The sequence below is a fragment of the Alligator sinensis genome, unplaced genomic scaffold (genome assembly GCF_000455745.1).
Source record: "Alligator sinensis unplaced genomic scaffold, ASM45574v1 scaffold424_1, whole genome shotgun sequence".
Taxonomy (NCBI): Eukaryota; Metazoa; Chordata; order Crocodylia; family Alligatoridae; genus Alligator; species Alligator sinensis.
The window spans coordinates 699,292-712,660 of NW_005842113.1; the positions used below are offsets into that span (position 1 = coordinate 699,292).

Consider the following 13,369-nt stretch of genomic DNA (forward strand, 5'->3'; position numbering starts at 1 on the left):
GCCTGCTTTGAGCATATTAGAAAAAAAAATCTACAGGATCTGAAGACCTGTTTGATCAAGTCTAAGCTATTATCAGAGAACTCTTCACTATATCTTTACATTTTAATAATACATTTTAAAAGTATACACCATAATCTGAAGTTATGTAAATGTTTAAGTGATTTATGGCCTATTTTACTTTATTTATACACCAGTATACCTAAAGTCATACAAGTGTAAAATGGAAGTAACAAGAATGATGAACTGGACTCAAGTCCCAGATCTAAAAAAGCCCCTCATCTTAGATGGAGTACAAGGCAAAGGGTAGGTCGCTGCTCCAGCACTGGTGCCAAACCAGGCTCAGATTCAGTCAGAGCCGCAACTGCAGCTGCAGCAGCAACTGCAGCCATAGCTGCTGCCCCCACTGCCTCTGCCCTGCATCGTATCTGTCCTGCACTGCCTTCCTCTTTCTCCACCCCATCCCCCCGAAATTACAGCTCTGGTCCAACACATGGAGCACATGGTGGCTCCAGCCCCCTGCCCTGGGCCACTGTGGAGTCCGAGCCAGAACCAGAACTGGAGCCAGAGCTGAGGGTAAGGGGCAGTGTGGGGAGAGGGGGCAGGCACCAGTGGTGTCAGCACAAGGTAAGGCAAAGTGCAGGGAGGATGCAGGGACCATAGTGGGAACAGGCAAAAGGAGAGTAGGTAGGGAGTGAAGGTGAAAGGGGGCACAGGAACCATGGAGGAGGGGGAGAAGAGGCAGGAGGCAAAGGACAGGGGCCAAGGTGAAGAGGTCAGGCCACTTAGTTCCCATGCTGCCTGCCCCTCCCCCTGGCCTGCCTCCCTGCCACTGCTTTCCCTTCCTTCTGCCTTTCAAAAACAAGTGTGTATTATATTCCAGGGTGTTATGCATGAGAAAATATGGTATGCCACCTTATTTAAAGTACTGTTTATTCTCTGTCAGTCCTTGGTTAAATCTTGTTTGCCTTTCCAATAGAAAAAGCGGAACCAATTGGCCTTCCTGCTCTGAAATTTGGCATACTTTTTTCAGTAAAGCTGCCTCAGACTAGGAAAAAAGCTTGAAGTGAATTGTGTTAGCCAACACATTAAGTGTGTGGGCTCCATGTCCCATTTAGCAGATATCTACATTCATTTAGAAGAAAGGTTATGTCAAAACTTTTTGAATGTCTGATTCTAGAAACGTCTCATGCCCATTTACGTTGCAAACTGTATGTTAATAAATGTGAGAGCCTTGTTCTGTTGCCATAAAGAAGCAGTTAAAAATATATCTCCTGCAAATGTCTCAGTTGCATTAAGGACATTGCAAGTGGCTGAATGCTCCTTCCTATTTTGTGACTTTTGCACTCTGAAGTGAAAAACCAGATTTAATTTCAGATCCCATAAATTCAAAGAAATGCACAAATCACTGTTTTTACTGTATGGCTGATATTCACAATTTGCAAAACTGAACCAAACAGGTCCAATTAAGTTGAGTGGTGCTAGAGGGGAAGATGCATTACAGAATGTGAGGAAAAATATAACAGTTGCTGCTTTAGCAGCTGGATTAGTCCCTTCACTCTGAAAGAAGCCACAGAGAGCCACAAATGAATCACATTCTGACATCCTGCATTGAGATATTTGAGCCTTGACATTGCATCAATATATGACAACTGTGCATTGTCACAACTCCTCCCCATCGAGTGACACAGCATTATAATGATCCTGGAGGTCAGGGGAGTAACGCCAGGAGAGAATCTGGCTCTTTAATATCTTAATTGTTTCTCATATATTTATATTCAGACACACACATACATGCCATCCAACTCTGCCTTGGCCATTTTAAAGGGATTAACATCACTACCTTGAATTCAGGTTTTTACTACAGTTGAAGCAGGAGTACCTAAACCATATACGAATAAGAAGGAACAGAGCAAAGGAACACACATTACCTACTCCTCCAAGATATCTGTCCCTAGGCTCCATAAAGGAAATGGAGCAAGAATCATAGAATTATAGAAAATGAGGGTTGGAAGGGACCTCAGGAGGTCACCTAGTCCAACCCCCCAGCTCAAAGCAGGACCATTCCCAACTAGATCATCCCAGCCACGGTTTTGTTGAGCCAGGCCTTAAAAACCTCCAAGGATGGAGCTTACACCACCTCTCTAGGTAACCACTCTTCTAGTGAGTTTTTTCCTAATATCCAACATAAACTTCCCTTGCTGCAACTTGAAACCATTGCTTCTTGTTCTGTCATCTGTCACTACTGAGAACAGTCCAGCTGAACTCCCCTTCAGGTAGTTGAAAGCAGCTATTGACTCCCTTCTTAGTTTTCTCTTCCCTAGACTAAATAAGCCCAGTTCCCTCAGCCTGTTCTCAGAAGTCATGTGCCCCAGTCCCCTAGCCATTTTTGTTACCCTCTGCTGGACTCTCTCCAATTTGTCCACATCCTTTTGGGGTGGGGGGGGCGGGGGGGGGGAAACTGAACACAGTACTCCAGATGTGGCCTCACCAGTGCTGAATAGAGGGGAATAATTACTTCCCGTGATCTGCTGGCAACGCTCTTACTAATGTAACCCAGTATGGAGTTAGCCTTCTTGGCAACAAGGGCACACTGTTGACTGCCATCCAGCTTATTGTTCACTGTAACCCCAAAGTCCTTTTCTGAAGAGCTGGTGCTTAGCTAGTTGGTCCCAAACCTGTAGCGGTGCATGGGATTCTTCCATCCTATGTGAAGGACTTTGCATTTGTCCTTGTTGAGTCTCATGAGATTTCTTTTGGCCCAATCCTTTAATTTATCTAGGTCACTCTGAATCTGTCCAGTGTATCTACTACACCCTGTAGTTTTGTGTCATCTGTAAACAGTCTTAGGGTGCAATCCATCCCATTTTCCAGATTTTTAATGGAGATATTAACCAAAACTGGCCCCAGGACTGACCCCCAGGGCACTCCACTTGATACCAGCTGCTAACTAGACCTCAAACCATTGATCACTACCCACTACCCATTGAGGCTGATGATCCACCAGCTTTCTATCTACCTTCCATTCATCCAACCCAAAATTCCTCAGTTTGCTTGCCAGAATTCTGTGGGAGACCATAAGAAAAGCCTTGCTAAAGTCAAGGTATATCACATCCACTGCTTTCTCCATATCCACAGAACCAGTCATCCTATCAGAGAAGGCATTCAGGTTGGTCAGACATGACTTGCCCTCGGTGAATCCATGTTGACTGTTCCTGATCGCTTTTGTCTCCCCCAAGTGCTTAGAAAAGGATTCCTTGTGGACCTGCTCCATGATTTTTCTGGGGATTGAGGTGAGGCTGACTCATCTGTAGTTCCCTGGATCCTCCTTCTTCCCTTTTTTAAAGAGGGGAACTATATTTGCCCTTTTCCAATTGTCTGGGACTTCCTCAATCACTATGAGTTTTCGAAGATAATGACCAGTGGCTCTGCATTGACATCAGCCAGTTCCCTCAGCACCCTCAAATGCACTGCATCTGGCCCCATGGACTTGCATACATCCATCTTTTCTAAATAGTTTCTAACCTGTTCTTACACTACTAAGGGCTGCTCACCTTCTTCAAAAACTGTGTTACTGGTGCAGTAGTCTGGGAGCTGACTTTGCCTGTGAAGACCAAGGTAAAAAAAAATATTGAGTACTTCAGCCTTTTACTCATCATCTGTCACTAAATTGCCTCCCCCATTTAGTAAGGGACCCACAGTTTCCCTGACCTTCCTTTTTTTTTGCTAACATACTTTTAGAAACCCTTCTTGTTACCTTTCACATCTCTTGCTAGCTGCAACTACAATTGTGCTTTGGCTTTTCTGATTTCATCCTGCATACCCAAGCAATACTATTATATTCTTCCCTAGTCATCTGTCCAAGCTTCCACTTCTTGTGAGCTACCTTTCCTGTTTTTAAGATCACCGAAGAGTCCTCTGTTAAACCAAACTGAGTACCTACCATATTTGCTATTCTTCCTGAACATTGGATAATGAATGCTTCTGGGGATGTCAGTGAAGCCACATTCTTGCCTCTTCTAAAGACTTCCTGATCCATAAGACTGTTTCTGATTCCTACCAACACCTAAATGTCTAAATTTCTGGTGGAAAGGAGGAGGAAAGAAACATGTTAAATATGTCTACTATATCTCGTCTCTCCCATATCAAATATATGTACAACTGTATGGTAGTTTCCAGTGGGCCTCACTCAATATGTCTTGATGCTGTTCCATTCTGCCTAAAATACTTAAATATTAACTAGAACCCAACCTATATCAGTTCCTGAGTGTCTTTCTTTCTCTGGCTCTGTGAATGTATATTTTAATGAAAGTATTAACAGCATCAACAGGAGAGACTGAGAGCAACTGACTCCGGAAAATACTTTAGTGATCTGGGCCCTCTCCTGAGAGATGTTGATTCAAATTTCCTCAGGAGGAAGAAGGAACTTGAATCTCAGTCTCCCAATTCTTGTGTGTGAGTTTCCTAGGCAGTCTTGGGTAAAAGCAGGTTACAGCAGCTTCCTTGGTTTTATTTACCTAACCATTTTTTTAATATAGGTACCTGATGAAAACTTTCTTTTAAATGGAATTTTATTTTTATCAAAGAAAGGATGAATTTGAGGCTGGAAGGTTGTTCCAATCATGGGTTTTTTTAAGGCTTTTTGTTTTGTTTTGTTTTTTGTTTTTGCACAGCCATTTAAATGAAAAATAATATTACGCAGGCCTTCAGGGAGCTGAAATTGATGCTGGCCTTCCGTATAGATGTCCATTTTTACCCCAAAGTGCTGATTTTGCAAATATGTATTTAGGGGCCTTATGCTTTGGATTAGACCCATTGAACATAGTGGGGCTAGTTGCATTCCTGGCAGAACTATTTGAAAATTAGTGTACAAGAAACTAAAAATGTTCAGAATCCTTTGCAAGAATATCCCTGTAAAGGTTTTCATGTGTTAGCATATAAATATTAAGAAGAAACCTGTGCATTATAGATTTCTTAATAATTTAAAAACACCCAGGCAAACATATTTTTTTAAGGAAAGACTAAGAACCATGAGAAAGAAACCCTGATAATAATGATAAAGAATTAAACTATGCTGAACTGTGTAACACAAAGACAGTCAGAGTGGTCAGAACACTAGATTTATATCAACTTTATTGTGAGATCTTCAGCAAGTCACTACAACCTGTTTCTTCAATGTGATAACCACTTCCTAGACTGTCAAGGAAGATTTCTTTAGGTAACAACATGCCGAATGAGGATGTAGGATCTGATTTTTTTTGAGGTGGTTGTTTTGATTTTCACTGGGACTGTGGGTGCTGAGCATCTCCAAAATTCAGGTGTTTAAACAGATTGTAGCTTCTGTTTATTAAACTGTTAGCCAGAGAAAATAGGACCTATTGCAGAAAAATGCTGTGAAGTTTAATTCATGTTGGTGAAGAATATAAAGATCTTTATCTGAAAGGTCCTAGATAGCTACAACTTCTATTACATACACAGCGTATTATATACCCAAGGTCTGGTTCATGATAGTTTTCCCTAATTCTGCTGTATATTTGCAATAATGCTTTTTCTTTTTTCTTTTCAGTTCCACCTTTCATCCAGCCTTTTGAGTCTCCAAGATTCTCCATTGGGCAGCGAGTCTTCATTCCATGTGTTGTAGTCTCAGGGGATTTGCCAATCACAATAACCTGGCAGAAGGATGGCAGGCCAATCCCAGACAGTCTTGGAGTTACCATTGACAACATTGACTTCACCAGCTCCTTAAGGATTTCTAATCTTTCACTGCTGCATAATGGGAATTACACCTGTATAGCAAGAAATGACGCAGCAGCTGTGGAGCACCAAAGCCAATTAATTGTGAGAGGTAAGCAGATGTAATTAGTCTGGAGGGCACCAATTAAACAGAATTCATCAGTATTTCCAAATGACATCTGTTTGATGGGAGCTATAAACTAGTGGAAAATATGGTAATCCCTCTTCTCATCAAGGAAAACAGATAACAAGAGGGCACTGAAACAAATATGACTCTTTCTTTCTGAATGTAGTGAGCCTTGAACCTAATCAACATCCAAGGAATGCATTAGGGAACAAATGGGAGCTACTGGTTTTAATTTATGGAAAATATTTTGTAACACTGACTCACACATCCTTTGGGATCAAAGCATTTGAACCAATATTGGATTAATCTAGTCTGATTCTCCCTCTTCTACATAACAAATTATGACAATAAGTAAGGGTATATCAAGATTTCTTGTTACTGTCTTTTGCAGGGGAGAGACTTAATCTTCTTTCCATTGGTTTTTCTAAATACTTCTGTTTTATTCAGATATTACGGCTTATGTCTTCTCATATACTCTTAGCTCTCATACTCATACTCATAACTTAAGCCTTGAAATGGATTAAGAATATAGACTCCTAAAAACAAAAGAGAGAGAAGAAAGACCTTTCAGTTGATACGCACTGGAAAACATTTTTTCCCTGTGAAAAATGTAATGAAAACAAACTCTTTCATTTTTTAAAATGTTTTCTATAAAGATTTTTCCATTTTCTTTAGGGAAAAAAACCCAAACTAATGGGTATTCTTCCTCCCCTATTTCAGCTCTCAAAAGCCATTTTTAAAAAAACTTTCTCAAGGAAATTAAACAGGAAAGGAAATTCAGGTAATTGAGTTCAGGCTTCTTCTGTTAAAGGCAACCCTATCATGTAATTCTGTACATAAATTAATCAAGCTCCACTTTAAGTCCACAAATGGATCTTGCACTCCTCTACTCACAGGTTTGGTTTAACTGAAAAATTTTGCTTGAAAGAACATTTTTTTTCATGTTTGTACTATTTAGGCTTTAGAGGGGTTTTTAATGAAAAACCTGTAAAATATTTCTATTCGACAAAAAGGCTTTTTTTTAAAGAAAATTGTAACAAAAGAATTTTGAGCAATTCCTCCTGTTAATTCATATTCAGGCTATTACCTAAGGGTCTGTGTAGGATTGTTCCTGATGCTACAGTCTCAGGGACATTGTCTGTTTATAGTATTGTTACAATTTTGGTCCTATATAATTCCAATATGTCTGTCCTGAATAGTTTACTATTCAAGAAGATGATCACGTTAACAGAGGGTCAGGGATTAAATATGCAAGACATTCAGGGATGTTAGAAGGAAGTTAGATCAAGTTAAAATGGCCAGTTGATCTAATTTAGTTCACCCAGGTGTGAACTTATTGCCCCATTTTCAGTGATTGGGAATCAATCTAAACCCATAACTGTACAGAAGTTCCACACGTACAGACTGGTCTAAAATGGCAGAACCCAGTCTAAGATAGACCTGGATCAATATAGTATCAGACATACTCAATCTAGGTTAGGCTGGTGCATGGAACTTCTGTACAGTTACCTGCATAGTACCAAGGCTGGGAAAGCCCAGCTGCTCACCCAGGCCCTGGAGATTCACTTTCCCTACCTGACCCCTAGCACTGATCTATTTTTTAGGCCCTTGCCCCTCTTCCCCCTCCCCACAGACCAGTCAACCTCCTCAATTCCCCATCTTGCAAGCTGCTCCTGGCACCAGCAAATTTATTAATGTTTGCCACTGCTAGAGCCAAGGAAGTAAGTATTGGTGGAGGGAAGGGTGGAAGGGATGTAGATTCACTGGGGGTGGGGTCAGGGGACTAAGAATAGCCCCTGCAGACCCCACGAGTTCTCCTGATCCTTGTCAGACCCTCCTGGACCCCAGTAACCCCCTACAGATCCTACTTGCCCCCTGTTCCCCTGATGAACCCCTGATCCACCCTGAGCCTGCTTGCCCCCACAATCCTCTCAGCCCCTCCCCACTAGCGCCCCCCATCTTGACTTACCTTAGATCAGGTAGCCATTTTCAACATGGTCTAATGTCCTCTTAACCTCTCCGAATATTTGCACTCAGCCTTAAAGAGCATACCTGTAACTCATTTGGGATTCAAGCATGTGCTAACTGGATGCTCTCTGGTTAGAGTAACAGCAGGCTATATAGCTTTCTTATTTCCATTTTGCAATGGAAAGACTACATTGTGTTTGTAATATATATAGGTGTGGGCTTTGAGGTTTATTGTCTACTGTATAAAATAAACAGCATTTTCTTACTTGCCTTTGCCATCCCTTTTTCCATTTTTTACTTCTCCAAACCTTATCGTTTTATGTTACATTTCTCCAAGTTATCCAATAATTCTTGAATTATCTGTTTTATTCATCTTTGCACATTTAACAGCCCTTTCCTGTTCTACTTTGTTGTTTTCCAATCCCGTCATCCCCAAATCATGGTTTTAGTTGCTAACGTCAGATTCCCCAGCCCTTTTCTTTTTCAAAGAATGGTGCGTCTTTGCAAGCTTCCCCAATCCCTTCAGCACCTTCTGATGGGCATGACTTTCTTGCAGTCAGTCACAGTGAGTTCTGGTGGCATCTAATCTATTGGGCCTATGAAAGCTGGTCTTTTCTCCCTGTCCCCTCAGCCATGCTCCATTATAACATATCCAGACCAGTAAAATCCCAGCAGGCCTGTTCTCTCCCCTCTGCCTCTGTTTCTGATACCACTTTTTCTCTTGTGCTTCCTTTCATGCACAAGTGAATAGCACTTGGTTCACTTGCTCATTTCCTTTTAGTTCCTGCTGTTACTTCAGCCAACTCAATCTATTCTGCCTCTCTCAGTTTGAATGCTAAATCACTTAGGTTCCCCTTGGGTCCCTACTCCACCTCTAAGGTAATACATCTTATTTTTAGGATGATTTTTTTTTTTAATATTAGACTAAATTTTCCACTAAGGGCTGGACTGACCCTCTCCCTATCCTTTTATTACCTCATTTCACATGAGGCCAGGTTATCAGATATCACAGGGTTACATCTGCTCACTACTACTCTGGATTCAATTTGACCCAAACACCCTGAAGTAAAAGACTACATTTCCAACAATCTGTTCTCTGAGCCTCCCAGTCCCTTGTCATCTCATTCTTCATCTTGTGTGTGTCATGTAACGAAAATATTTTTAAAGGAAAAAGATATGCAGTTTTCCTATAAATAAAGGGAAACAAATGGTACTTTCATACTTCTATTTTCTAATCTATATTATGCAACAGCTTCTGAGCCATGTGTTCCAAACGGCAGGAGATGGATTCTTAGAGATCTCTTTTATGCAAAGAGCATGATTCTGGATACAAGAGTGGACAGCAGTTGTGTGCTGTTGTCAGAAATCAAAGGGGACTAGGATTAAACTAGCTGAAACCTACAAAACATTTGTGATTACATTTTTATTGCAAAAGTATTTATTTAAAAACAAGGTTTTTAGTTATCCTTTGACCAAATACTGTAACAGAATCAAAACTTCTCACTCTTGAAAGGTACCATCCAGGCTGCCCTCCTGCTGCCTTCCCAGGGCAGCCAGCCAATTGCCAGGTGGTCCCAGGTGGTGGGAAGGCAGGAAGGACAGTGCACAGCATGCTGGAAGCCCACCAAGGCCAAGCTTCCCCAAGCACGCCTGGGGTTCCAGCACCCCATACGCCATTGGACATGGTGGGTGGTGCCTGCGAGCTGGGGCTGCACCCATGCAGCTAGCACCCTGCCTGGTAGCCCTGGGGGGCACAGCTACCACAGAGGGAAGCACTAGGCTCCCCTGCAGCTCAGAGGCTGCACAACCTGGTGGCAGTTTGCGTGGGCAGGCTCCGCTGAGGAAAAAAAAAAATCAGCGAGGGGCCTGATCTTTTTTTTTTCCCCCCCAAAGCCTGCCTGTGTCTCCCATGGCTGGGGAGCAAGCTGCCGGTGGACCTTGAGGTTTGGGGGACCCCGGTGCTTCCCTCCATGGTGGCCGCACCCCCCCAGGTAGCACCCACCCTTTGCCACCCTGCCTGAGTGGTCCTGGGGGGCACTGCTACCACAAAGGGAAGCACTGGAGTCTCCTGCAGCTCAGGGTCTGCTGACAGCTCCGACCCACTCGGGCCCCTCACTGCTTTTTTTGTTTCTTTGGTGGAGCCTGCATCTGTCTGTCCGGAGCACCCTGATTGGTTGTGTCAGTAAGCATTGTGTTTGGCCACCAAGACAACCAGTCAGAGTGCTGCAGACAGACAGAAGAAGCCTATTATTATTATACATGTTTTCCCCTATTCTTTTTACACTTATTGTTCATTTTAACCCATGATTTTTTTTTTTTATAGCAAAGATATTATTTTGAAAATGTATGGGAGTCTCTACTATTTAACAGTACATGGATAAATTTACAAATAGCTTTTAAATGCAATACTTTTTAAAGTTAAATTGAAAAGGAGTTTTCTGCCGATACTTAATCTCAAGGGCTGCTGACAGATGTGGGAAAAAAAACAAACACATTTTACTGGAAGCAGCAGTGCATTACTTCAATCCACCTCCACAGCATCTGTATAGATCCAGTGCTTCAGTGGGACTTTTTGACACTTTTATCTAATAGCTAATTCAATCAGCTATTAAATAAAAGTGCCAAAAAAGACCCACTAAAGTACCCAATCTATATAGACGTTGGGAAATTGGGGTGCAGCTAGCACACTGCTTCTTCTGAGCATGTGTTGAGCTTGGAGTGGGAGTTTAAAGTAAAGCACTGGGTTTTTTCCCCTATGTTTGTAAGCAGTCAGGAAGTTTTATTTTTTTCTGTGCTGATTGAAAGCAGACTAGGAGCTGCTTATTGCCTGCTAAAATTTAGGCATTAGTACATGTATGAACTTTTGGAGGGGCTACACCATCCCCTAAGAATCTGTCAGTTTACAATTGAAGATAATTCTCATAATTTTATTTCAGATTATATCATTTGCAATGTTTAAACATGAAGTTTGTTTGTATTTGAATTTTGCGGGGTATCGAGTTATCAGGGTATTTTATGCAAGTCATCTTTAGACTCCTTCATTTTGCAAACCTTGAAAATGATGGGGCAGAGAAGTACGTCTCTTCATTTTTTCTGTATCTTAGGTAAGGTGTTCACTATTGTTGCAACCCTTTAATGCTGTAATAAAGAACAAAAATGGCATAAAGAGGACTTTAAAACAAAACCAAAACAAAAGAAAACAACATTCCAGCCTTGGAACGATTTCCCCAGTATAGGCACTAAGGAAGACAAACATTACACGTAAACTGGTATAAGTGATCAGAAACCAGTTCTAACCTGTAACACAACAGAAGTTCAGTGCACATATACCACTTTCAAAATGGCCAAACCTAGTTTAAGATAAACCTGGATGGATATAGTCTTAACTGCAACCCTAGGATCAGTGTATCAACCTTAACTGATTTAGGTTAAATTGGTCTATCGAACTTGTGTCCCAGATCCCATCCCAACTCATGTTACCTCACAGTTCCTCAGAATCCCAAAATGCTTTGAGCCCTCCAACACCACATGAACCCCCGCCCCCTGCAGGGCAGCTCACTGGAACAATGCTCACACTCTGCTGCTCCAGCCCAGTGTCTAACTGGCCCCAGTCCTGGGCTGTCACAGAGCCATCCATGTAGCTCCTCTGCCCAGTCTCAGCTCCCAGCAGTCCAGAGCGGGGGAAGGGGGGCTGGGGAGTCAATACAGTCACTTCCCTTGAGGATTGTTTTAGCTCCCTTCTGCCATCTCTGGGCTGCCTGCTGGCCCAGCCAGGCTATGTGGCCTGGCAGCTACAGCTCCTTTCCCCTACCCTCCAGCAGCTGCAGCTTCTCCCATGCAGTCACCAGCAAAGTTGCCAGGCATACCAGGACCAACTCTGGAAGCCTAAGGCTCAGTGTGGAGGGTCTGTGGTTGGTGACACTATGGGGTTGGGGGCACATGGTCTGCAACCATTCAGGGATGGCCCGGGCTCAGGTGGGTTTGGCCACCCTCAGCAATGCCCAGCATGCTGGGAGGTATGCAGGAGCACCTCCTGGCTTCTGGCCTTGGCCAGTGCAGGCATCAGTCAGTCTTGTAACCTAAAGGACTTCCCCAAGGTGCCTGCCACAACCTAATCATACCCCCAGGCCAGTCTGAATTATTTCAGCAGCTTCTTCCATAGATTATATCCTTTCTATAGAATTGAATTAAGGATTTTCTCTCTTTTGTAAGCTATTTAAAAATCCATATAAAGATTATTGTGATGAAGTCCTATACAACGCATAATAAAATAATTGTGAAATAAAGAGTACTGAGAAATGTTTTAACTTGTGGACAAAAAGTTCATAAATGTATTATGAATTCTCAGGTTCTCAAATATTACTAGAACAGAGGTTTCAGAGTAAGTCTTGGATGCATAAATCATGATTTAAAAATTCCTTTGAGTGAACACGTCATGAGTTTCAATGAAGATAAGGTCTTTAAATACCTAATAACCACCCCCCCCTTAATGCATTTAGCATAAGTGTGTTTTCATTTTGTGCTTGCCAAGTATATCTTCGATTATCAGATAGTTAGGCACCCAATGAGGAGTCCAGAGCCTTGAATATTCCATAAAGGAAGAGCATGCATGTCTGTTCCCTGATGTTTTGGAGGGGAAAATAATGCAGTAAATGCACTCTGTGATTGAAATATAAGGGGGAAAAAAGACAAATGGTCATTGCCAGTGCTGCGTACATCATTTATTTTCCTTGTTGGTATTTACACTCCAGCTTTGAAAGCAGTTCTTGAAAATCTCACTTCATATTTAATGCTCTCATTAGACTTGATCAACATGAACCACTATACATTGTCTCATTTTGCAGAAGCACATCTCTTTTCTACAACTGCATAGCAAATGATTTCACTAAACCAGCTAAATTGACCCCATAGGTCCAATGACCAAATTTAATAACTGTTCATCTCTGGTAAAGTACAGCATTTAATGATCTCATTCATTAAAACATCAATGGTTGCTTTGGCTGATTAAATTTCTGCCATCATTTTGACAGGATGACCTAAATGTAAAGTACAAATGCTCCATGTAAAAATGAAACATTGGGTTCTGGGACAGTCTCCTAGGTTTTCTTTTTTACTCGTTCTAGTGACTTTGCAGAGAAGCTCATGTTAAGAGCCTTCAGAATCATTCTCTGTGTTAAGGGTCTATTAAACCATAGTTGGGTCAGAAACAGTTTCAGAGAATTATCCCTGGGTTAGAAGTGCCCAGGGACTATCATGAGCATCTAGTCTGAACTCCTGCATATTTGCAACATGTTACCAAGCATGTGATGAGTATGTTTGGTCAAAAGGTATACCTGGGCTTCTAAAAAAAACGATGGCATGCAAAAATTTATTTTTAATCCTCGAGAATAAAATTAATTGTTATCAGCAAAGATGACATTAGTGAACAATGTGGTGTTAGACCACTACCTGACCTATGTCTGATTTACTGGACTGTTTCTAGCAAGCAGAGGAAATAAACGAATTTGCCAGGCTTAAAATGTCATTGTAGCACTATAGCTTATC

The 13,369-nt window shown here is 41.8% G+C and overlaps 1 protein-coding gene across 1 annotated transcript in view; it reads left to right on the forward strand.

Annotated features, from left to right (window-relative positions):
• Positions 1 to 13,369, forward strand: part of DSCAM (DS cell adhesion molecule) — a 758,565-nt gene that overhangs the window by 488,114 nt on the left and 257,082 nt on the right. The window contains 1 exon segment of the mRNA XM_006024681.1: positions 5,564 to 5,842. Within this exon segment, the coding sequence (XP_006024743.1) occupies positions 5,564 to 5,842 (279 nt within the window).